The sequence below is a fragment of the Aethalodelphis obliquidens genome, unplaced genomic scaffold (assembly GCF_003676395.1).
Source record: "Aethalodelphis obliquidens isolate GAN/ISIS:26980383/991018 unplaced genomic scaffold, ASM367639v1 scaffold30, whole genome shotgun sequence".
Taxonomy (NCBI): Eukaryota; Metazoa; Chordata; class Mammalia; order Artiodactyla; family Delphinidae; genus Aethalodelphis; species Aethalodelphis obliquidens.
The window spans coordinates 7,963,428-7,988,058 of NW_020837974.1; the positions used below are offsets into that span (position 1 = coordinate 7,963,428).

Sequence of the window (24,631 nt, forward strand, 5' to 3'; positions counted from 1 at the left end):
ATGGCTCACGGGCCCAGCCGCTCCGCGGCACGTGGGATCTTCCCGGAGCGGGGCACGAACCCGTGTCCCCTGCATCGACAGGCGGACTCCCAACCACTGCGCCACCAGGGAAGCCCTTTGCACACATTTTAAAGGGTGAGGGCCAGTAGCTTTCTTCAGGCTCTCAAATATGTCTGGGACTCAAAAATGATTGAGAGCCACTGCTGTGAAACCTCTAGAAGTAATACAGATAATTTTCTAAGAATAACCTCTTGATTTCCGCCCCCCGCCCCATGCAGCTGGGTGGGTCAAGCAAACAGTAACTAGCTGTTCAAATATATCGCTTTCCTGAACATAACAAGCTCCTTGGAATGAAATGAGATTCACTTGCCAGGTTAGAATTAGGTGAAGTTTGTTGGAAACTACCGCAACGACAAAATGGTAAGGACCTAGGATGTGTTTATAGGTTAAACTGAGAGTGTAAAAAGCAGAGAGACCACAGGTTTACCAAAATCAGTAAATGTATATCTCAGTTAAAATGACTGATATCAGAAAAACTTCACTTCTCAAATCCAAAGCTTTCCGTACAGTAAACTTTTGCTTAGAGTCCCGCTTCTTACGAGGCAGTGCTCTTGTAACTGCTGTGAGCGCAGCTGGGGGTGTTTCCCTCTCACAGATGGAGGACGTGAGCCGCGGGGGGGAACAAGCCGGTCGTCCACGGTCCCCCTGCACTAAGAGGCAGAGCCGGTGTCGTGATCCATAGGCTTTATGGTACCAGACACTGGCCTCTGATCCCGGTCTCCACTTCCACTAGCAGTCCTGTTCATTTAAGTCCTCCCGTCCAGGCCTTCAGGTTGTGCCTGGTTCTCGTGCGTACCTTTAAAAGTGGTGGGGGCTTCCCTGGTGGCGCAGTGGTTGAGAGTCCACCTGCCGATGCAGGGGACACGGGTTCGTGCCCCAGTCCGGGAAGATCCCACATGCCGCGGAGCGGCTGGGCCCGTGAGCCGTGGCCGCTGAGCCTGCGCGTCCGGAGCCTGTGCTCCGCAACGGGCGAGGCCACGACAGTGAGAGGCCCGCGTACCGCAAAAAAAAAAAAAAAAAAGTGGTGGCCGCTCTTCACTGGCAGCTGAATGGCTCTCAGAGAAGAGACATTTTCTTTCTAAGCCTCCGACGAACATTGCAGACCTAACGGCGCTGTGCTCTCCAGAGCGCAGTAGCCTCTGATCAGCCTGGGGAGCGGGCTGCTTGAACTGCGGGCACAGACTTTAGAGTTGGAAATGGCCTGCTTTTCAGGAAAATAAAGCTGAGGAGCTCTTTCTTCTTCTCTTTCCTGCTGTGACCTTGGGTCAAGTGGCCTGTTTTCTCAGCAGGACCTGGTAACCTCACTAATCGTGAAGGGAGCCAGTGCAGACGGCCCTGTGGTTTGAGGCTGTAAAAGGAAGGTCTCCCCATGAGCTGCTCAACTTCCCGAGCTCGGATTTGGGATTAACCACCTCTGATAAAAGCCGCAGGTGTCCTCCAGGCCTCGGTTCATCCGAAGCCCAGAGGCTTTTTTGAGAGAAACCTTGTGTGTAGCTAGAACGCAAGAGTAATACTGACTCCATCACCAGTGGAGTCTGGTACCAGTCTGGTTGAGGAAGTGCTTCTACAAAGTGCTCCCTCTGAGCCAGGACCCAGCTGATCAGACTGTGGGTCTCGAACCCCCATTTCTGATTTTAACCTGACACATGCTTCTTCCGCCAGATCCCTGGGGCTCGGCAGTGACATCACTCTTGGTCGTGTTCTCTCTCTAGGTCAGCGCTTGTTTGGGGAGACCATCCTAGGGCTCACCCAAGGCTCCGTCTCCGACCTCCTGGCTCGCCCAAAGCCCTGGCACAAGCTCAGTCTGAAGGGGCGGGAGCCCTTTGTGCGGATGCAGCTGTGGCTGAACGACCCCAACAACGTGGAGAAGCTGATGGACATGAAACGGATGGAAAAGAAAGGTAACTCCCTGCCGCCTGCCCCAGCCAATCGCTTTCTCATTTATAAACGCGCTGTTGCTTTTAAAGCCTTCACACCGAGCTGAGGAGGCACACTGGTCCATGCCCAGGGGACTGTAAGGCAGGGTGAAGGGTCTTCTGACGGTCATCCACCGATGAGGACCGAAAAGGACTGGGAAGATTTGTGGCTTTTTCTGCCCAGCAGCCTGAGCCCACAGGCATTTAGCCCTGGGGGGCACTGTGATCATTCCTCAGTCACCCTGGCGACCAGTGTACCTTTTTCTTCTTCAGGAGAATAAGGCCACATGGTGGTGGCTCCTTTGTTGTCTTTTGTTTTGTTGGATGGGTGGGGTATTAAAACACTTCATCGCACGAGTACCACATGGCAGGGCTTCCACAAAGAGGTGGTTGAAAAATGCATTTGTAAATAAGAAGTCTCTGGTTCAGAGAAGTTAGGTGCCTCCTTGGAGGTCACCCAGCCCGGAGAACAGCAGAGCAAATTCCTGCCAGGACAGACCTCTCTCTTGCCGTTACGTTATGGTCTCTGGGGCTGCAGAGGATACGACCTCCTAGAGAGCTAAGAGCAGCTCTCTTCTCCAGACACACCCTGAGCCCTCTCAAATGCTGAGCAGCGTTCTGCTGCAGGTTACGACACAGGAGAAACCCTGAGGGATTTCCTCGGTGGCAGGAAGTGACACCTGCTCCGTGTCCTGGTTTGCACTGCACGTGCCGCCCCTCGTCATTGAGTCCTCCCCTTGGAGGGGACAGTCCTGGGTCGCCTTTAATGCTGCGAGCTCACCTGGTGGCTGCTGAATCCCTTAGGTGTGGAAGAGTGGGCAGCAGCTGCTGGTCTGGCCGTAGGCAGCTGTGACCGCCCCCCTTCCTCAGCTTCTGCAGGGGACCTCACCAAAGAGCGGGCATCACAACCACCCGCGTGACTGTGCGCGGCCCCACGGCCAGCGCGCCTGAGCCGGGGGCGGGTGGAGCCAGGCTCGTACCCTCTGAGTTCACCGGGGGCGTGTGCTGCTCACCTCCAGCCGGGCACCACTGTCCTCACCCAACCGGGGAGCGGGCTGGGCTCCTAGGGGGAGGGAGAGTCTCTGCTCTAGAGACTTCTAGTTTCAGAGTGCCTCCTATTTGCAGACGCTGTGCTGAGACTTCACTCAGCCCACAAAACTCCATCCGGTAGAGATGTTATTATCCAGGGAAAACGGGGCTCTGGCATCACGAAACTTACCTGACTTCAAGCTGGCCTAAGCAGGAATCTAAACGTGGGCTGTTAGGCTTCACAGCCAGTGCTCTCAGATATGCATGTGTTCTGCTGCCCTGGGCCGAGTGCCTGCCACGCCGGGACCACGTGCCCAGACAGCGGCTGCCACGCCAGCCGGGGCCCTCCGGGGGGCTCCTGCCCTGCCCGCCCTCAGGCTGCAGACCAAGGCTCTGACACAGGCTGCAGCCGTGGGCAGCTCCAGGCAGCTGCCGGCAGTGCTGCAGGCTCCAGAGGCCTGGTGCCACGTCTCACACACACACACACACACACACACACACACACACACACACACGCAAAACTTTGTGACTTTTTATCATGGGAAATTTCAGACATAAAAGCAGAGAGAATGGTATCATGAACCTAGTACGTCCATCACACTTTCAACAAGAGCCCCACGCGGCTCTGGAGCTGCTGCTCTGTCAGAAGGCATCCCTCTCGAAGCCGCCTCCTGTGCTCAGGCCCTGGCCGGACCACTCCCTGCTGTGCTGCTCCTGGGCCAGCAGGAAAGGACCTCAGCCTCCACAAATAGATCTCTGGGGGCTTCCTAGGCCTCCACTCCCTCCTGCACAGGCTCTGGGCGCCATCTTGTGTCACAGAAGAGTTACTGTCTCACTGGGGCCCAGGCCCCTCCTCACATCCCAAAGTCCCTGAGCAGCTGCAGGGCCCCCGTCAACTCTCACTGGTAGGGATGCTCATAACCAGCCCCCGCGGGAGGCCAAGGCATCTGACCCCTCAGACACAACAGCGGGTGACCCAGGGCACAGCACTTCCTGTGATCTCCATAGACGATCGGTCACCCGCCCAGCGCGAGGGGGCTGGCTGGACAGACCAGGCTCATTTCTTTGTAGCCTCTTGACTCTTCACCACATTCATTTTAGGGGGAGAAGATCATCTTCTCAATTCTGTCTGAGTTCTAATCATAAAATGGCATGTTAAGTAACTCCCTAGTCTAAGTTGCTGCATCTGTAAAATGGACGTAATGCTTTTTCCAGTTGTAAGGATTAGAATGTACCTAGTATAACAACCAGCACATATAAGCGCTCACTAAATGAGAGTTATTAAAATAATTTGTATCCCTTTAAAATAGATGAAAATAAGCTTTGCCCCCCAGTCTAGCCTACGTTAAAAATTCTGCAGCAGGCAATGCAGACTGTACGATTCCCACGTGTGCTGCACTTCCTCCTCTTCCGTAAAGCTTTTGCTGCTTCTCCCTTTAGCGCAAATCTTTTATTGTTCTCCTTTCTTTCGTTCTTGTAAATCTCTTTCTCTACCCTAGTCCGCCCTCTGCTTTCTGTTCCCTTCACGAGATAGCCCTGAACCTACCTGTTCACACAGTTCCAAGCACGTGGAGACACACACACGCAGCCTCAGCTAGCTCGGGGGCTGGGCTCCCCTCCCCGGAGGCTACAGGTGGACCCTGATAGTCTTCTGAGACATTTGAGACCCACATGTCAGTGCTGCTGAAGTGTGTCTCCCTGACTTCCCTCGGCTCCCGTGGACACAGCCCCGGGCCCCGCTCCCGTGCCGTGGCGGGGCAGGGCGGAGGCGGGGAGCGGGGCTGGCCACCATCTGGCTGCACAGGGCCGGCAGTGCTTCCCAGAGCAGACTTAGGTCAACCTCAGTTCTGTCACTCACTAGCCGTGTGACCTCAGGTGAATCACTGAACTCTTAGGCTTCAGTTTTTCCGCCTGTAAGTAGGAATGATACCGGTCTGTCTCCCGTAGGGTAACTGTGAGAACTAGATGACCAATGTCTGCCCCTGCTGACACACACTGCTCTTATTACTCCGTGCCATTGGAGTTAAATAACACTGTTTCTCAACTTTCGTCAGTTGTAAGAAGTTTTGAGGAATTTTCAGACCGTATTCCAAATTAGTTCACTAGAATGACCTCTGTGGATTATTCGTTTGCTCAAGAAGTCCAAATGGTTTTTAAGTTGAAGCGTAGCTGGTGATTAATGACACGTAACAACAGAAAGGAGCAGACGAAGCACACGTAGCACTGGTAGAGCAAATATCTCCCGGGAATCACCCCCCATTTCCCTCACAGCCCACTCAGCACATCCCCAGGTGACAGTCGCCCCTGAGTCCCTGAGCCTCGTCTCAGCCCGCTGCCCACCGCTCCTAACCCTTATTCCACAGTAAAAAGACACGTGAACAGCACACGTCCTCCCCTCGCGCCAGCCGCTCTGCCCTCCAGGCCACTCATTTCCTGACCTCTGAGCCCTGCTCTGGCCGCTCCTCCACTCCTGGGTTAGGAGCCTCCTCCAAGCTCGGTCCAGCAGGTTTTCTCGAAGGCCCTTCCCACCTCCATCCGCCGACCTCCTGCTCGCTGTCTACGTTTTCTCAAGACTGTGGCCCCTGGATCAGCGCCTCCCTCCACGCCCATGTCCTGCCTCATCCAGGGGAATTTTAAGACCCATCTGACCTGTGCAGCACCCAGGCCTCAAGTTCTTTGACCTCCTCAACCCCTGATTCCCCAAATTGCATCCTCGCCCACAACTACTCTACCTCTTGAAGCCTGAGTTCAGGTGCCCCGTCACTGACCACATTCCACTGTCCGTCCACCTTTCCACGTTTCTCCGTTCATCCCACCTGACCCCAGATGGCCTCCAGAGCCTGGATATCCCCTCCCAGGCTTTCCCCCAGCAGCTTGCCCTCTGCTGCCCTTCTCTCCTTCCCCAGAACACCACCCCCCGCCCTGATCCCCACTTTGGTACTCTCTGGCCATGATACTCTATCGCACACCTTTTCATTCCTCATCCCCCTGCAAATCCCAGCCTTGACTTAGCGCCCTGCCCGTCTTCTTCACCCAACCTCCTTGGCGTCTGGGACCTACGCGGGTCGGTGCCGCCTCAGATTTGTATCTCCGGTTTCAGTAGGGTCCTCTGTGCTTCTCCCCACCCCCGCCATCACCCCCTCCATCCCCACCACCATTTCTCACCGACCTGTCTCAAGACTCCATTTCCATCTCTTCAGATCACCTCTCCTCCTGCCTTCCTACTTCATAAAGAAAACCAAGGCCGTCAACTCTCCCCACCTCAGTCCCTATAAATGTGTCTGTATGTCCCCGCCTCCTGCTCCTGTATTCAGGACCCACCTCATGCGCCTCCGGTGGCCGTCTCCTCCCTCACCTGTAGCCCCAGCTCTCTCTGTCTTCTCCCCCATCAGCTTGGAAACATCAGCTCTCTCTCATCTTTAAAGGGCCACCCTCGACCTGGGACTTCCCTTCTAGAAGCCATCCTGTCTCTCACTTTTCTTTTACAGTTAGGCTTCTTAGAATAGTAACTCCTGCCCACTACCTCCACTTTCTCACCTCCTGTTCACTATTAAGTCCACTGCAGTCTGGCTTCTGCTCCCACAGCTCCGCTGTATCTGCTCACCGAGGCCTCCAGTTACCTCCTAATGTCTAAGCACCCAGGACATCCTGGGTGCTTGTTGGACCTTCCTTTCTGCAGCACTGACACAGGGACCCTCACTGCTCACTCATCCCTTCCTCACACCGCTGTCTCCTGGTTTGCCTCCCGTCTCTGTATCCTTCACGGCTCCTGCTTCCTGGGGTACCCTCTGCATGTGGGGCTTTTCCAGGATTCCATTCTCGGCCTTGCTCTTTTTCATCAAGGTCGCTGACTTAACTACAAGTTCTGTTCTAGTGGTTCCAAGTTCCTCTCTCTAGCCCGGACCATTCTTCTGAGCTTAACACCTGTCTTTCCAACTGCCTACAGAACATCTTGACGTGGGTGACCCAGAGACCCCTCAAACTCCACGTTTCCAAGACGAACCATCATCTTCTCCCTTTAATCTGCTCCTTCTGTGATACCCAGCCCAGTGACACCAGCACGCACCTCACCTCCCACACCTGAGCCCAGGGGGCCGTCCTCAGCGCCGCTCACTCTGGTCCCTTGCCGAGTCAGCCACCACGTCCTGTCAGTCCCACCCCTCACAGCTCCGCCATCTGTCTGCTTTTCTCCGGCCCCATCACCACTGCCTTGGTGCAAATCTTTATTCTTCTTTCCTCCCGACTGGGCTCCTTCCTTCCAGTCCTTCCCACTCCACCCTCCGAGCTGTCGCCAAGGCAGCCTTTAAGAAACAGAGAGCTGATCACATCATTCGCCTCATTAAAATCTTTTCGTCTCTTCCCACTGCTTTCTAGGTAATGTCCAAACTTGTGGCCTACCCTGGCCGCCCATCTCTCCACCTTTAGGTCCAACAACTCCACCACACCCCACACCCCATGTGCACGCGCGTGCGCACGCACACACACACACACACACACACCACACTTTGACCGTGCTGTTTCGTGCCTCTGTGTGTGTCTTTGCACACACCATTCCCGCTTTCTGGAGCAGCCTCCTACCATCTTCACTTCGCTGCCTAGTTTTTCTAGTTAATCCCTTTGTCCTTCAAGATTCAGTTTATAATCACCATGTCTCCCAGGAAGCCTCCCCGGCCCCCTCCCCAGGCTGAGCTGAGTACTCTCCCTCAGCGCCCACCTCCGTGGCGCCCCACGCTTGCCTCCCTTATCACACCTGACTGGGGTCACCTATCTGTGTACTTCTCTGTGTCCCCACTAAACCATGGGTCACGCAGGGACAGACGGGGACCTCACGTCACGACAGAGCAGGTCCTCGATGAGTGTGTGTTCGGTTTCAGAATGGTTCTAGCCCAGGTGTTTCGAGATGCTCTCAGAAGAGCAGGGAGCTGCCACAGTCCACACGGCAGTGTCTGGGAGTGGAGGGCGGAGGGCGTACCGCGTAGTGGCGGGCCGGGGCCGGGGCGGGTCTCCCCGCTGGTTCTGCCCCTCAGTCTGCCTCCTCTCCCCCCCTCAGCCTACATGAAGCGGCGGCACAGCTCGGTCAGCGACAGCCAGCCCTGCGAGCCCCCCTCCACTGGCATCGACTACAGCCAGGGCGCCAGCCCCCAGCCCCAGCACCAGCTGAAGAAACCCCGAGTGGTGCTGGCTCCCGAGGAGAAGGAAGCTCTGAAACGAGCGTATCAGCAAAAGCCATACCCGTCACCAAAAACCATCGAGGAACTCGCCACCCAGCTCAACTTGAAAACCAGCACCGTCATCAACTGGTTCCACAATTACAGGTACGGCCCTGCTCTCACCCAGTAGGTCAGCTGCAGCTTAGAGGACGCGCGTTCAGCCAGTAAGTCAGCTGCAGCTTAGAGGACGCGCGTTCAGCCCTCGGGAAGAGGCTGACGGGCACTGCAGACACTGGCTGATCACCGTGCACAGGGACGATGTTCTGGGGACTCATAACTTGGTGCTTGGTCAGTTAATTGGCTTCTTATTCGTATTGGCGTTTTAAACCCCAAAGACGTAGGGTCATATGGTTAGAGACCAGAACAAAAATCTCTCAGGGCTATCATTTAAAAAGGGAGAGTGTAGTCATTCATGGTTCCACAGTAGTGACCGTGTATTTGGTGATTTTTTTAACGCTTTCTCAGGGTCTTTTACAGTATTGTTTTCCAAATTAGTTTGATTAGTTTTGTAATTAAATCAATTAGGTAGTGTAAGACCCTTTCTTCTGGGAAAGTCATGAGTTAATGAAGATTTATTGAGCATCTACTAGGTCTACAGACACTGAGCTATGTGTTGTAACCAGCACTGTATCACTTGATCCTCACAACTGTGTAAGAGATACAGTTTTTTCCACGTTTTATAGATGAAAACATAAAGCGCAGAGGGGTTAAATAACTTACCTGAGGAGGGAAGGGCCCAGTGCTCTCCTCTAGAACAAAGGACTGGGGTAAAATGTTTGGATTAGATAATGGAGGTCCACTGACAGATAATGAATTGACGATCACTGCTAAAACCAAGACTCCCTACTGCTAGAAACCAAGAATTCTCAGTGGCCTGATGGAAGTTCCTGCCTGTTTAATGCCTCGTATGTGGCCATCTCGATCGCTAGTTCCCATCAAGACATCATTTTCCCTAGGGCTCAGCAGAACTGGGGTAGGTGCTCCTGGTTATACCAAGGCGACAAGTACACATGTATAACCAGTGCAGGCGGAGCCCTCATGGTTCGTCACCTGAAGTAAGTGGCAGGTAACAGAAGATCACAGACAGTCAGGGGCTAGAGGGAGGAGTTGTGTCTCAAACTGGGGCCTGCCTCATCGGATAGGCTCTGCTGGAGCTTCTGACAGGGCACAATTGTTCCCAGGTTCTGAACAAATTGGAAAATTTTTAACTATTAGATGGGAGCCAAAATAATACCTTTATTGCTGATGAAGGCCACGTTAGCAGATGTAGCTTAGTGTGAGAGCCCAACAGCCTTGCTCCCTGACCCTGAAAACCAGGCCAGTTTATCCGTCACGGCCCCACTGGCCCCCGCAGGCCTCCCCGTGTGTAGGCTGGCCCCCAAGAAGACAAAGTACATGAGCTGAGCATGGCTAGCTTATCATCCTAAACTTACCAATCAGATGAAAACAGAGGCAGAGTAAGGTCAGCAGTTACAATAACGGAGAGCACCCTCTGCACGGAAGGAAACCTCCAAAGTAGTAAACTAAAGTGCCGTGAAGGCTAGTGAATGGAAACGTGGGCAGAAGCTCACCCGAGCCTCTCCTTGCCAGGTGTCCTTTCACTTTCTAGACACAAAGGTGCGTTTGAACGTGTACTTTTGAGTCTTCTGCGAGTTATGTCCATTTTAATGCAAGAATCGTAACCCTGGACAGGGGTGCCGGGAGCCGTAGATGGCTGAGTATCTGGGTAAAGGTGCTACCAGTCGCACAAAACATCTCCAAAGCCATTGCCCCTGGCCCTGCTGGGGCCACCTTTTTTTTTTTTCCAGATCCCCCTACAGGCCTCAGTCGAGTGGCAGTCGCTGCCTCCTGGCCAGGGCACGTGCCCTCCACGTTTCCCAGCTGGCCTCCTGACCACCACAGTAGTGCCAGCTGGCCATTGTGGAGATGCCTCACTTGAGCATTTAAGCAAGTTCAGCTATAAAGAGAGGAGCGGGGGATGGGAAGAATAGCAGCAGAACCTCAAAAGCTAGCCATGAGCTCAGGTCCGGACCTGGAGTAGATGGGTGCACAATAAATGCTTTCTGTCAAACGTACTCCACAACAAAGCAGGCTGGGAAGTCAAGTGGCATAACCGAGGGCAGAGGTGAGTTTCCCCTGCAGAGATCTGGATGGAATATCCTGGAAGAGGTATGATACGGCAGAGTCTTGAAAAAAGAACTGAACTAGAGAAGAATTTTATAAGCCACAAAATAGGCTGGATGAGAAGCGACACCAGGTCATTCAGAACTGGCATAAAGCCCAAAGAATTGCAGTCCCTTGCCTAAGGTCACCCAAAGGAAGAGTGCAGAGCAGAGATTCCAGCTGAGCGAGCACTCTCTCCGTGGCTTTAGCTCTTCCGCTTAAATGCTTAGACTAGACCAGCTTACCTGGTACATCCCTCAGAGCTTCACACAAGGACGAGCACGCAGTAGCACTCAGCACACGTGCGCTGAACGCGTTCTAATTCCTAAGCGAGAGGGCAGTTTCTTAGGTTCTTTCCACAGGAGTTAAACAGAAGTTGACTTATTTTTTACTGCGCCACTGGAACCCTTCGTAATGTTTGGGGTCGATTTTTGCCCCCATCAAAAAAATAAAATAAAACTTTACTTCCTCTTATCCTTTCACCCTAAGGAACTTAGAAGTACTCTAGGGTGACCATTTACCCAGGAATTTCAGAGCAACACAGCACAGGACACCTGGTCTCCTGCAGAAGAACAGGTCCATTAGAAGAAACTCTTCCAAGCCCTAAAAGCCATGGCGTCCTGTCAGCCTTGCATGACGTGTGTCTGAAAAGCAGATTTGTTTCTGGGACCTGATCTTTCTAGACCAGAAGATAATCCTCCTCAGGGACATGGAGACAAATCTAGGCTAAGAAGGATGACGTCTCGTATCTGCTGAGCGTATAACATGTGCCAGGCACCAGGCCAAGAGCTTTGTAGATGTTATCTCATCACTTCCTCTGATCAGCAGTCGAATTCAGTGCTTGCTGCCAGCCCCGTTCTACAGAGAAAGGTTATTATACACGTTAGCCGAGCCAGCGAGGGTGGCAGCCTGGATCCCAGGCCCTGGGCATGAAGTTGTCCCTTTCCTCCCTCAGCCCTTCTGTCTCAGCCTCAGTGCTTACAACGGGGACTTTGTCGTTGAAAAGGCAGCTAGATGGTAAGAACAGAAGAATAGTTCCTTTTTTTTTTTCTTTTACTTTTCTTTTTTTTTTTTTTTTGGTCTACTTTGTGTCCTGTAGTATACATCAATATTTAATTGTAACATCTCTGCAGGGAAGACACTATTCTCCATATTTTTCTGCTAAGGAAACTGAAGCTCATAAAGGTTAAGGAACTTGCCCAAGTTGCCCGGCTAGGGAGTGACAAGCCAGATTTCAAACCCAGGTTTTGCCTGGTTCCAAAAGGCCTGTTCCCCAAGCCGGGCCAGGCTGCCCCTGAGACTCAGTTAGTCCAGGGTAGGCCTGTGGCCTGGATGGGACCAAACCCTCAGCTGCCCGGCTAGCCTCCCACCTCCGTAACCAGGGTGGAATGGGCATTTCTGGCTGCCAAAGGGCATAAAAGCCAGTAAAGAGCAGGTTCGCCCTCCCAGCAAAGTGCCCAGGAACCCGTTTATGGGAGCTGCCATTTCACGGGCTCCCAAGGGCACCCAAGGGAAGGAGAAAAGTCTTCCGTTATCCCTGGGAACTTCTGGGGGGCCTCAGGATCTCACCCGGGTAGCTCTGGCTCAGGAATCATCTTCAGGACAAGGGTCAGAGCTCACCCTATGCGTGGAGCAAAAAACTATGTAGCAGATAACCGTGACCAGAGTTCTGATATACTGGACTCAACGACAGCCGGATTCTCCCTGGCCCCAGCCTCCCTACGTCCAGCACAGGAGCTGGCGTATCGTGGGTTCTCAAAGAATGTTACCTTTATTGAGTTATAGGCGCCGTATAAAATATCTTCGTGTATGCCTAACCCCAGGGCTTTCTGCAGGCCCAGTCTCTGCAGGACACTGGGCTTGGTGCTCATTTCCCTGAAGATGCTTTTCCACGAACAGTTGGCTCACGATCAGAGGCTCTTTCAGCTCTTTGGAAGAAACACCTAGGGAGACTTCTGATTGAGCCCAGTACTGTGAGCGTGATGGGAAGAGAAATTCCAACACAAGACAAAACAGACTTAACAACAGCCCTTTCATCACGTCACAAAGGCTCCAAAACAGGGAAGGCCAGGCCGTCCCTGGTGGCGCAGCGGTTGGGAGTCCACCTGCCGATGCAGGGGACGCGGGTTCGTGCCCCGGTCCGGGAGGATCCCACATGCCGCAGAGCGGCTGGGCCCGTGAACCATGGCCGCTGAGCCTGCCCGTCCGGAGCCTGTGCTCCGCAGCCGGAGAGGCCACAACAGTGAGAGGCCCGCGTACCGCAAAAAAAAAAAAAAGAAACAGGGAAGGCCAGGGCCCTTCTGTAGCTGTTTCCTCCAGACCCCACAAAACAGTGAAGCACACTTTCCACCGTAGGCTGAACTCAGCTTGATTAAAACATGCTTGGTGCGTTGGAGCACGTTATTTGGTCTCCTTCCTGCTTGATCAGAAATGACCCTTTCCTGGTTTTCTTTTAGACGAGGGAGTTAGTTGAAATACATAATTTGTCAGAATCCCGCCTCAGCCTTGACCAGAGGCCCTGCCTGGCCCGTGGCTCAGAGCGGGACACTGAAGATTTTCACTTTGGGCGCCGTCTAGTAATTGGTTCTCTGTCACAAAGTCCAGATGAGGAAGCACTGGTTATCATTCATGCTCTCCTTCCACATATGAATTCAGTCGCCCTTGATCACTGTACACCAAGCACCATGCTAGCCTGGGGTGTGCTAAGAATGGGACCTCGCCATTCCCAGCCTGGTTGGAGGTCGACTGGCACGGAGGTGGAGGAACCGTGCCATTAAATAAGTAACGCTGGCGCTCCATCCTTGTGAAGAGGGGACTGGCGTGCCAGCCAAGGGACAGGTTACGCAGAGGCACCGAGTTTAGGAAACCGCGGGGTCTTTGCTGGCTCCTGGCTGGGAAGGGCGGGGCGGCTTTAAAGAGGGGCCGCCCAGGAGCGGGCCCTGCTCTGCTCTGGGGCCCACAGGGGCCTCAATGGCTGTTCGGCGGGTGGGAGTGTGAGATGCGGTGCGGTGGATGGAGAGAGGGCGTCGGGGCGCAGATGGCAGGAGGCTCAGGCCGCAAGGGAAGGGGCGCAGAGCGCCCGTGCGCGGCGGCCCCCTCATGGCGCCCCCCTGCTTGTGTCTCGTAGGTCTCGGATCCGCAGAGAACTGTTTATTGAGGAGATTCAGGCCGGGAGCCAGGGCCAGGCCGGGGCCAGCGACTCGCCGTCGGCCCGGAGCGGCCGGGCAGCGCCCAGCTCGGAGGGCGACAGCTGCGACGGCGTGGAGGCCGCCGAGGGCCCGGGCGCCGCGGATGCCGAAGAGTCGGGCGGCCCCGCGGCCGCCGCCAAGTCTCAGGGAGGAGGGCCGGCCGAGGCGGCCGCAGCCGCGGCCCCGGAGGAGCGGGAGGAGGCGCCGCGGCCGGCGGAGAAAGCGGAGCCGCCGCCCTCGGGGACCCCGGCCCCGGACGCCGCCACCGACGAGAGCCGGCCCCAGGCGCCACCGCCGCCGCCCGAGGGCCCCGCGGACGGCCCGGGGCCCGTGCCAAACCCCGCCGCCGCCGCGCCCGCGGCCGGGGAGGACGCCGCTACCTCAGCCGCCCCGCCGGGGGAGGGCCCGTGCAGGGCCCGGGACGGCGCCGACAGGAGTTCCGCTTTGCCAAGCACCAGCGCGCCCGCGGCCGCCCGCAGGCCCAGCTCGCTGCAGAGCCTCTTCGGCCTCCCGGAGGCAGCGGGCGCCAGGGACTCGCGAGACAACCCCTTGAGGAAGAAGAAGGCCGCGAACTTGAACAGCATAATCCACCGCCTGGAGAAGGCCGCCAGCCGGGAGGAGCCCATCGAATGGGAGTTCTGAGAGGGCGCCGCCCGCCCGTCCCGCCGAGCCGGGCCGAGTCTGGCCGAGCCGGGCCGCGCCTGACCGGGCAGGGCAGAGTCGGGCCGAGCTGGGCCTAGTCGAGCCGAGCTGGGCCGAGTCGAGCCAAGTCTGGCCGAGCCGGGCCGAACCGGGCCGGGCAGGAGGGGGGGCGCCGACTCCGCGGCCTGGACCTTGTTGCGCACTTACCGCCCTGCGGGCCACAGGGCAAAATCGCCATAGGCCAAGGTGCATATAGAAAACAAAGGAGCATTAAGCCCAATCTATGTCGTGTTTTCAAGGAAGAAAACGGAAATGTGTAGTCGAGCTTTTTTGTACCCTGAAGTGTTTTTTTTATTGCCCTAAGTGATTTCCACAGGTTCTGGAATAACTCTTACAGCTTTGCCTTGCGCCCTCCTCTTTCGTGTGGGCTTTAAAAAAAAAAAAAATCAAACCCACATATTAAAAGGGGGCTTTTTATCTGCCATCTAATGGCTTCAGAGCGATAATACACTATTATCTTCTTAAACCAGGAAAAAAAGGGGGGGGGATTTTTCAGAAAAATTTAAAAAGAAAGTTTTTGTAGCTGTTCAGTTGCCACTAAGAGATTGCACAGTCAAACCGACTCTAAACACACTAGTTTGGATTCCTAAATATTTTCAAGCAAAGAATCTTCTCCTTTGAAACTTTGAATTAAAGTAAAACACATTTACTTCACATATTTTTTAACAAAAAGAAAAGTCACATCAGGAAACTCTCTGATTTTGTGGTAGCTGACGTAGTGTTTTCTCGTGCGTGAATAGAATCCTGACACGTAGTGCACATTGATCCATAGCTTTAACTGACTCTGGGCTTTTGCTGACCAGGGTTTGTTCAATACACTCCATTCTAGGCCAAATCAGGACAAAAAGAAAAGATCCGAATCTAGGTATTTTATAATCTGCTTTTTAACCTCTAACCGCAGAGCACGCTGATCAGACCTCATATCTCGGAGGTGTAGGAGACAAGTTAGAACTGTAGCATGTACCCGTTCATTTTGTTTAATTTATGGTGTCTTACGTCTGTGTTAGTGCGTCCTGCACACGTACGAGCGTTGAAGGAAAGGAGGAAAGAGTAGGCCGCGAAGGTCGCCGCAGGCAGATCTGGGGCCACACAGGGCCCCTCGTAGGCAGCAGTCTTTCCACGACACAGAAGGCACCGCACCTCACACCACTCTCCCGGGCACCTGATGGACTGAGCCCCACCAGGGGACGCCGCTCCCTGGGCCTGGGCAGGGCTTGCGCATGCGCACACGCGCTCTCTCGATCTCTCTCTTTCTCTCTCTCCCCCCTCCCCCTCCCTCCCTCCCTCCTTCCTTCCCTCCCTTTCTCTCTTTCTCTCTCTCTCTCTCTCTCCCCTCCCTCCCTCCCTCCCTCCCTCCTTCCCTTTCTTCCCACCACAAGCACTGATGACTGTTGACGTCGTGGGAAGCCTCCTTCCTTCCCTGCAGAAGAGAGAACGTGGCAGTCTGGGCTCGGCTCCCACCCCCGTAGAGATGGCCCAAACTCACACCAAAACGCTGATGCTCTTCACTTCCAGACCAGACCGTTGGCCCTCCATTCATTTTGCCTCTTGGAACGTTCTTTTATGCACAGTTTAGGGCAGTCTAAGTACAAATCAAAAGTCTAACTTGTCTCTGATTCCTCCTGTCGTCTATGTGTATATGCGTGAGAACAGAGGTGGATGAGAGTGTGCGTGTGTGCGTGTGTGCAATTTTATACGTCTGTGTATTTTCTTAAGTACCTGTGCACACATAGAGTGCATTACTGCCACCTTTTTTCAATAAGCTGTTTTATCAGTTATGGCTTCTACAAGTTTGCTAATTTAGACTCCTTTATTGCCATATCTTTAAACTAACAATAGATGATTTCGGTATATATATATATTTTTTTTTGCTTATTTATAGGTGCTGTATTTTATTATCTGATTGTTAGGAAGGGATGAGAGGGGCAAATATTCTTTAGCGGGATAGACTGCCGGCAGTATTGGGTATAATTTACAAGATGTAGTTGTCATACTGTATATTACTGATTGAAACCTTTTTGACCGTATTGTGTATCATTGAAACCTTTGTCTTAGGTCAACATCTTTGGATGACATTTTAATGGTGCATTCATTATTTCTTAAGTTTAATTAATATTACCTTTTTTTGATTTGGGGGGGTGGGAGGGAGTTCTAATTTTAAAGGTATGCTCCCGCTATTACACCTCAGTGTGCTTGTATTAATTAACTTGTAGGACTTTGACTGTAAGATGTGAAACCACATTTCTTGCATGATGTTTTAGAAATTATGTATTTCATTTACAGTCTTTTAACCTGCAACTGCAGCACTTAGTTCAAGTTTTCACAAGCTTAAGAGTCACTACACTAAAGACTATGCCTTTTCATGAATAAGAAGGTTGCAGAAGGCTCTAGGAGGCTGGGAGGCAGGCCGTTTGTCTTTTGATGGTTGCATATCATCTCTGAACTTGAAATCTGGTTCGGTGAGCAGAGAATTCAACATGGAGGAGCTTAAGGGGAAAACGGATTCACATCTGGCTGAATCCAGGTGCGGTGAGAAGAGCGAGTTTGCATTCGTGACCCTCAGGACAGCAGGCAGCAGAGCCCCTGACGGCACTGTGTGGCCCTCTCCACGAAAACCTCGCGGAGGGATGCGGCCACCACGTGCGCTCAATCTCCAGATGCCTGATTTTCATTAGAACGAAAAGCAGGGCGTTAACAGGGATGCTAGGGTAGTGTTTTCGTCTTAAAGGCATGACTGTTACCTGCTAAGGTGTGACATCTGAGGAAATTGAAAAAGTATAAATCTGTCCATCCTAGTGGCCAAATAGTACCGTCTAAAACAGCCGCTTTGGCTCTTTCAGGCAATTTAGTCATTTTTGTTGTCGTTTCTTTGTTTTTAAACTAGGTTATTGTTGATTTCCATTCTATCTTTTTTGCCAGGCTTACATCTGGGTGCTCGATACAATCAGTTGGTTAAATTTTGCTTGCAGCTCCATGTTTGTATTTTTTCTCTATTTATTTTATTTTTTTTTTTTTTTGATTGCGATCCCAACACTATGATCTCTTGTGTTAAGCTGTCACTATAATACCTTTAAGAGCTGCCACTAAATAACAGAAACCTGGCGGGGGGGAGTGTCCCCCTCCTCTTTGCGCCCCTCATTCTGAGTCCAAGGGTTGATCTTTCATCTTGAGAAGCAATATTCAAGTGCCTTGAACAGCATCCTCTCCGTGGGCTTTATCTTCAGCTGGCTGGCGTTCCAAGCAGTAGCTCCCACAGGCAGCCGACCTCTTCCTCTTTCCGCTCCATCAGTTTAAAAAGCTGATTTGTACCTCTCCTCTGGGGAAAACGGTTTCGTATAAAACACTAACACTTAATTACAAGCTCCATTATACCATTTTAAATGGCTTCTTTTTGTTAATTGAAGGCAGTGTTCGTAAGTTAAGGTTTTTGCCATTACTTAGCTGGCTGAGTGGAGGCTCCGCATACAATCAGTGTTCACGTTCAGCCTCTCGACCCTTGGTTCCCGCCCACGTTCTCCTGTGGTGTCTGAGGTGGAAGGGGTGTGGGTTCTGTCCCAGCCCTGCGGTTGTCTGTGATCTCTGTCTACCAGACCGCCCTTCTTTAGGAAGGGTTACCGCAGCCATCTAGCTCTAACTCGGTTTTCCTCAGAGCCTACCTTCCCAAAGAACGTCACGACACAAGGTGGCTTACGGTCAGCAGACTGGGGAGAAGTCTCCAGGAAATGCCAGGATCTTGTATGACTACTCTCAAACCATGGCCACTACGTCTGGGAAAGTGACCGAGGCAAAAAGATGAGAGTTCATGGCCTCCCTGGGACAGTTTCCCTGAACTTCCAAAGCACAAATGCCTCCCTGCTCACCTCCCTCCTGTGGGCCTCTTTGTTTTCCCCCCCGTTTAAAAGCCAGATACGCTGGTTGTTGGTCCCGACCCACAGTACGACGGAGCTTTGGGTTAAGTGTGCGTCTGTTCTCCCTCTGGCTGCGAGAGACCCTCCCCAGCCAGCCCCAGGCCCAGCCGCCAGCTCCAGGAGGAAGGAAACACCCGAACGCCTCCATGCCTGGGGCCACATCAGCCCACAGCCCTGAGCAGACCAAGCAGAGGGCAGGTTGTACGCAAGCTCTGGCATCAGCTAACTACCCTCAGATCACCCAGCAGTCGTGCCCTAAGAGGTCGGGACGAGAGTCACCGGACAGCTCTGTCCGCAGGCAGGTGCCTTTCCGGCTAAAGTTGGCCTGGGTTTCTTTGTTCTCCCTGAATTCATGTCCTTACATGCAGGGGTGATCAATGAACTCTATTGACTTTCTATGCAATGTTTTTCATTCCTCTGATTGTAGGAAAACAAACCTCCCTGAAAATAGCAGAGGAGCCAGGGGGAGCATAACGGGCCATCCTTCAGGGATGAGCACAGAGTGAAAGAGCGATGGTGATTTACTAGGTCTTGAACTTGGGGACAGTAGCCTTTGCCTTAAATGCACTGTGGCAGGCACCTCTCGACGAGCCTGTGAAAACAAGAGTCTGTCCTTAGCCGTCCCAAGCTGCTCCTCTCTGAGGCCAGTAAGCCAGCTGCGTGGAGGGAGGGGGTAGAGCAGGGCGAGGTCCTGGCCAGCGTGGTGGGCTGGTGGCCGCGCCCCTTCAGCCTGGAGGTGTGGCTCCCTCCCTGATGTCCTTTGTTGTCACACTCATGTGTCCCCTTCTACCTCACTAACCATGCTCCCACTCGATCTCACCCCTCACCCCTCAGAAGCGTGTGGCAAGTGGGATCCGGGAAGGGAAAACCTAGAGGCATGGCGTCCGTGAGTCCAGGCGGCTTCCCTCTTGCACAACACGGACAGACAGCTGTTCTCTGTGAGGCACGGGGACTCTCCTCGTGGCTTCCACCTGTTCCTGAAGCTCTCACAGCTGTTTCCTTTGCAGGCAGGGGCCGTCTCGGGCCTCAGAGGGCCTTGCCTTTGGCCGCCTCTGCACTCTGTCCATTCCTGGTCAGCTGTTAAGATCCGTCACAGCCATTTCCCTTGCCCTGGGCTGCCCCTCCATGGCCACGTGAGGTCACTTCCCCAGGATTCCCACTTGGCCTCGGGGAGCTCTGTTGTCTCTGGCACTGGGAGGTTATCGTTTCAGCACCTCCGTGGGAATCTTCTGAAGGACAGGAGAGAATACGGCCTTCTCCAGCCCTCATGCCCAGTCTTCAGTCACGTGACCCTTTCTTCCCCAGAGAATAGGCCAGTTTCCGCCCCGTGCTGAAGAAAACCAGCTCCTAGGGCTGCTGGTTAGGTGTGGTGGCCAGAGTGTTCTGATGGAAAGAACTTGGAAGCGCTCGCCAGGAGGAGCTTACATTTAGAAATCCCCCGGCTGCTGCTGCGGTCTCGTTTGGGCCTTGATGGCGTTAGGGTAGCCTTTGTGACCCCCGAGGCAGAGCTCCTGCCCTAAGTGTCAAGGTGATGGCCTGGGACTCCAACATGCTGTACGTCTGTTTCCCCAGTGCACTGAATGTCGGTCCGGCCAGCACACCTGCTTGCTAAGAGGATGGTCCAGTTTGGCAATGTTCATTCCCATTCCCATCCGTCGCTGCCTTTTGGTAGATGAAAACTACCGGGAAACGAAGGGAAAGCAAGTTAAAGTTCCAAAAAGATCAAGGCTTTGAGACCCTTAGAGATGTGCAGAAAACCGAGGCCAGAGCACTCGGGGCTGATCGAGGTGGCAGAGGAAGGGGCGTGGGCAGTGCCGAGCTGAGCATAAAATGAGCCCTGCCCTGGAGTCTGCCCTGCCCTAGCAGCCTGGGAGCCTCATCCCTGGGAAGAAGGACATGCAATTCCCCACCACCATCACCACCACCGTCTGTCCCATCGCAGGAACTGCCCCCACCAGCCCAGGCCCTGCTACCACCCCTTCCGTCACCACCTTCCCTCCAAAGAGACTGTGTCCACGCTGTCAGTGGCATCCTCCCCATTTTCATTTTTGGATGAAGTGACATTTAGCTTTAACAAGACATTTCCAAAGCGCCTAGTCTCCTCCAAAATGCTAATTTTAAAAGTTGGGCATTGTAGGTGAAGGACCTTAAAAAAAAAAAAAAAGGCTAGTGAGAGAAAGACATTAGGCTAGGCATAAATGCGCACTTCCATCCCCTCCATTCAACATCTAAAATAGCTCTGAGTTGCTTTTCATGGATCATTTTAGCTTATCCAATAGTGTAGAGTCTGTGTTACTGTAATTTCTGTAGTGTTTAGGCTTTCATCTCTACCACAAAATATGCTATATGCTATGAATCAAGCTTTCTGTGATCAGAAAGGAAAGGTGCCTTATATCCCAATGTCATGGCTACATCCCTATGGAGAATAATCAGAAGCACAGTGTGTACGGAAGCATTGGGACTTCCGTTGGTGAAACCAGACACCAGTCAGCGAGATGCATTGAAGTGGCACGGGGCTACTTTTGTTTTCTGGTTCCCTTTTTTCTCCTTTTCGTTTTCCTTTTTTTGTTCTTTTCTCTCTCTCTCTCTTTTTTTTTTTTTTTTTTTTTTGCCTACTTTGCTTTAAACAGAAAGCACTTAAATAGATGACTATGTGTGAAAGCTCTGTGCAATAGAAATCACTTTTCTTCATTTTTAAGAGGTAACGTGTTGCACACCAAATGAACTCAAAGTAAGCTTTAGACCAGGGCGATTCAGGTTGTGGAGGAGTAGGACAAGTTTGTCCACTGTAGTTCCGTGTGTTCATGAACTGAAGGGAAAACGGGCCTCCCCGGCATCCCCCCCACCCCCATCTCAGCTTGCCTCTTGCTGACCGCCAAGCTAGGCGTGTAGGGCCCACGGGCACCCACCAGAACTGGCTGGGTGGCAGGGCGGGCGGAGGGGGTCTGTGACTCAGCAGCTGAGAACCTTCCCCAGTGTGAGACCACAGCTATCCCTTCCAGCACTTAACCTTTTCTTGTTGAGATGGATTGCTACTGACCCGCCAGCGTGCGTGAGGATAATTATAAAAGGATGTTTCCTTGAGAAAAAAAAAAAAATTATTTCTAGCCTCTTCTATTTATTATTAGGTTAGTCCTTTAAGTACTTACCAGGAGTATATTGTTATTTTGTGTCGTTGTTGTTGTCATAAATGCTTTTTGCTATCACTCCAGTGGTTACCGTCTTCTGCCCCCTGCCCTCCCCCGCCCCAAAGAACCCAAGGGTCTGAAGATGCGGGGGGGGTGGCCAGCGGGGGCTTCTCCAGCAGAATCAGACATCTGTCTCCAGGGCAGCCACCCAAACACTGGTGGTCTCCACACGTCTAACTTTTCAAAATGAGAGAGTTGATGAACAACAAAAAAAAATGTACCCATGTAAGGAAACGCGGGTTGAAGGACGCTTGCGTGAGGAGCTATAGAGGAGACTTAGAAAAAGCAAAGCTCAGTTCCCCAAAGCCTCCTAGAGCCTCTGGTCAGACTTCTGGGTTCATGACGTTTCAGGAGCCCCGGGCAGAGCGGGTGCGGCGGCCTGGTCGAGCCTGACTTCGGGTGAGAGAGGTTTCCGGCAAGGCTCACATGGGCTGACAGGTTTCGGTTGGCTTTTGTTTCTGTTGTTGTTGTTTTCCTTGCCTGCAAAGTTGGTCAGAACCTTCTTGAGGAACAACCGTGTTTCCTAGTCCGGCTGCGGCTTAAGGACCCACCCCAGGGGGGTGGGGTGGAGTCCCTTATCCCCTTTCACGTGGTCAAGTGCGGAGGAAGTTTGGACCAGGGGCACAGCTTTCTGTGGCTAGAGGCACAGCCAGCAAGACACCCAGTTGCTTGCTCATCGGGTGTTGGGGTGCAGTGGGACTGGTGGTGGAGGCCAAGGTGGGGCTCCCAAAGGGCCCACCGACCGCCGACTCACTCTCCGTGCCGTGACTTTCCCTCCTCTGACGTCATTTGGGGTCCTGCTTCTGTCCTTGTCTCTTTGAAAGAAAGCCCTCTGATGAAATAACGGCCCCCATCCCTCCCCCGCCAAAGGGTTTTCATTTCCCTCCAAGTAGTCTATGCATTTCTCTCTCTCTCTCTCTCTCTCTCTCTCTCTCACTCACTCTCAAACCGTTTTCTGCCTCCTCGGAAAAACGGGCATCTCATGTCCCACCCTCTGAGACCCCCTCAGAAAATGCTGTGCAGTTTGGAGGCATGAGGTTTCGTTCAAACTTCCAAAAGCATTTGCGGATAGCTTGTTATAAAATAAAAGTGGGAAAAAGCAAAAGAAAACGCGGTGTCCCCCACGTCCCTTTCCACTGAGTAAGACCTAGCTCTTTGCGATTGTGCAATAAACTACTTGCCATGAGAGCGGGTGGCCACGCTCCTGCCCAGACTACTAACTAACACAGCACAGGACGGCCGGCCGCACGGCGGGCCTCTTCCAGATGACTCCTAATAAGCTCAGCTTCCCCCCCGCACCCCGTGTCTTGTGGTGTCTTACATTTTAGCAGTATTTTATATTTTCTGTAATGCACTAAGTCTTAGATGTTTTTAGAGCTCATTTGTTCATACTCACAATCACAGACTTTTTTTTTTAATCCTCACAACGACCCGATTGACCAAAAAAAAAAAAAAAAAAAAAAAACCATCATTTTTGTACAAATAGCTTTGAGAAGGTCTCTGTTGTGTTGCTGTGAGCCATCTCTAGTAACATTTTATTTCTGCTATTTGTTTTCGACACGGTAAGTCAAAAGTTGATCCGCCTGGCATGGGGGTGGGGGGAGGCACCCGTCGGCCCCTGGGCGTTGTCCCTTCTGTCTTTGGTTAGCCATACGATGTTTGTTCTCAGCACTGTACAACGGTCCCTATATGATATGGAGAAGCAATATCACTGTATGAAACTCACACCATGTATTATTATTATTCACTAGCACCGTAGGTGTGATAATTGAAGTAAATATCTTTTATACAAACACAAGAACGTGTGGGTCGTTTTTATTTAAAGGGCTCTGGCCTGAGGAGGAGCAGCAAACACTTTGATTTGGGGTCCAAAGGGCACCTCGAGAATCGCCTTCCCGTGCTTCCTGGGGCGTGTGGCGTCGGGGCAGGCGTCGGCCGGAACCTGGGCCGGGGGAAGGATGCGCGGGGATCTGGGGACCAGCAGGCCCTGCGGTCCTCAGGTCGCCGTCTGGGCACACGGTGACGTGCCCCGTCGCGGCCTGCATCGCTGCTTGCTGTTGTGTCGCCCTTACCGTTCGGGTACCTTTGAAGCGCTGGCCCTCCTGGCAGCCGCCTCCTTGTCTGTGAAATGGGGGTACCATCGCGAGTCTCACAGGACCAGGAATGGCGGGCGACCGTGTAGGGTGTGGCGCCGGCGGCCTGGCCTCAGCCTGCTCTGTGGGGTCTCTTGCTTCGTCCCTGACTCCTGTGATGTGAAGAAGGACAAACTCAGGGCACCTGTGAATACAGGCGAATGGGTGGGAAGACGGAGGCAGGAACCATGTCTTGTGGGCTTCCAGCATGATCGGCTCCTGAGAAAGGGCCTCTCCAGCCAGTGCTCGGGGCTGGAGGTGGGAGAGCCCTGCAGAGTTGGCTGCTATGCGCTTGTGACCGAGGAGGCTTCTCGTCTCGAGATTTACAGGATTGGAAAAGCATTGCCATCCTTACCAATGTATGACTGGTGCGGGGGGTGGAGGGGGTATATTAGTTCGTTGCGCCTTGATGTGTAGGTTTCAGCATGTGAAGCTGCCACACGTGATACAGAACCGTGAGCTAAACGAGACTCAATTTCCCCTCCATAGGAGACCCCAGAGCAGGGAGAGTCTCCCACCCGCACTAGGGGCTCCCAGCAGCCCCTGTCTCAACCCGTCACTCGGGTGTGGAAGTGTAGAGCTGTCCCCGAATGTCTGCCCACCCACCCTCCATGGGAGAAGTTGGCATAAAACCAGTAAGGCTCTCCCAGGTTGGCGCTGAGAAACTTAAACCTCGCTGGGAACCTTTTCTGTTTCTAGTTGAGGCACACCCCCACTTTTTAAAGACCCTTTAACTAAATTAAAAGATATAATGTAAAAAAAAAAAAAGCACTTAGCACAAACTCCTTTTACCCAGAAGATCTCCCCAAGTGCTTTTGCCGTGAGATTTAATTAAGCAGAACGGCAGTTGCACATGGTTTTGCAGGACTGACTCTTGTTTTTGTAAACGGGCAGCTCCAGAGGCAGAAGAACAAGCGAGATTTCACGCTCTGACTGCAGTCGGGTGCTGCCCGCACGGAGGCAGAGCGTTCCGCCTCCCTGTGCGCGGCCTTTCTCCTTTCTCTCTGGTTAAGTGGCTCTGGGCAAAATTATGTGCCTTATTTGATGCACTGGGGAATTGCAGGTTTATACGGGGTAAGGCGACACGACGATGTAATTATTAAAGTGCGTGAGTCGTCCACAGCAGTCGGTCTGC

General features: G+C 53.0%; 1 protein-coding gene across 11 annotated transcripts in view; it reads left to right on the forward strand.

Annotated features, from left to right (window-relative positions):
- The window catches only part of CUX1 (cut like homeobox 1), a 372,932-nt gene that overhangs the window by 332,231 nt on the left and 16,070 nt on the right, over positions 1-24,631 (forward strand). For 7 of the 11 annotated variants that reach the window (XM_027126061.1, XM_027126065.1, XM_027126060.1 and 4 more), the window contains 3 exons: positions 1,773-1,961; positions 8,056-8,320; positions 13,506-23,159. The exons of the other annotated variants lie outside the window; for them this stretch is intronic. In XM_027126061.1, the coding sequence (XP_026981862.1) occupies positions 1,773-1,961; positions 8,056-8,320; positions 13,506-14,208 (1,157 nt within the window). In that variant the 3' untranslated portion in view covers positions 14,209-23,159. Of the gene's footprint in view, positions 1-1,772; positions 1,962-8,055; positions 8,321-13,505; positions 23,160-24,631 lie in introns of those variants that run through there. 11 annotated transcript variants of the gene reach the window in all.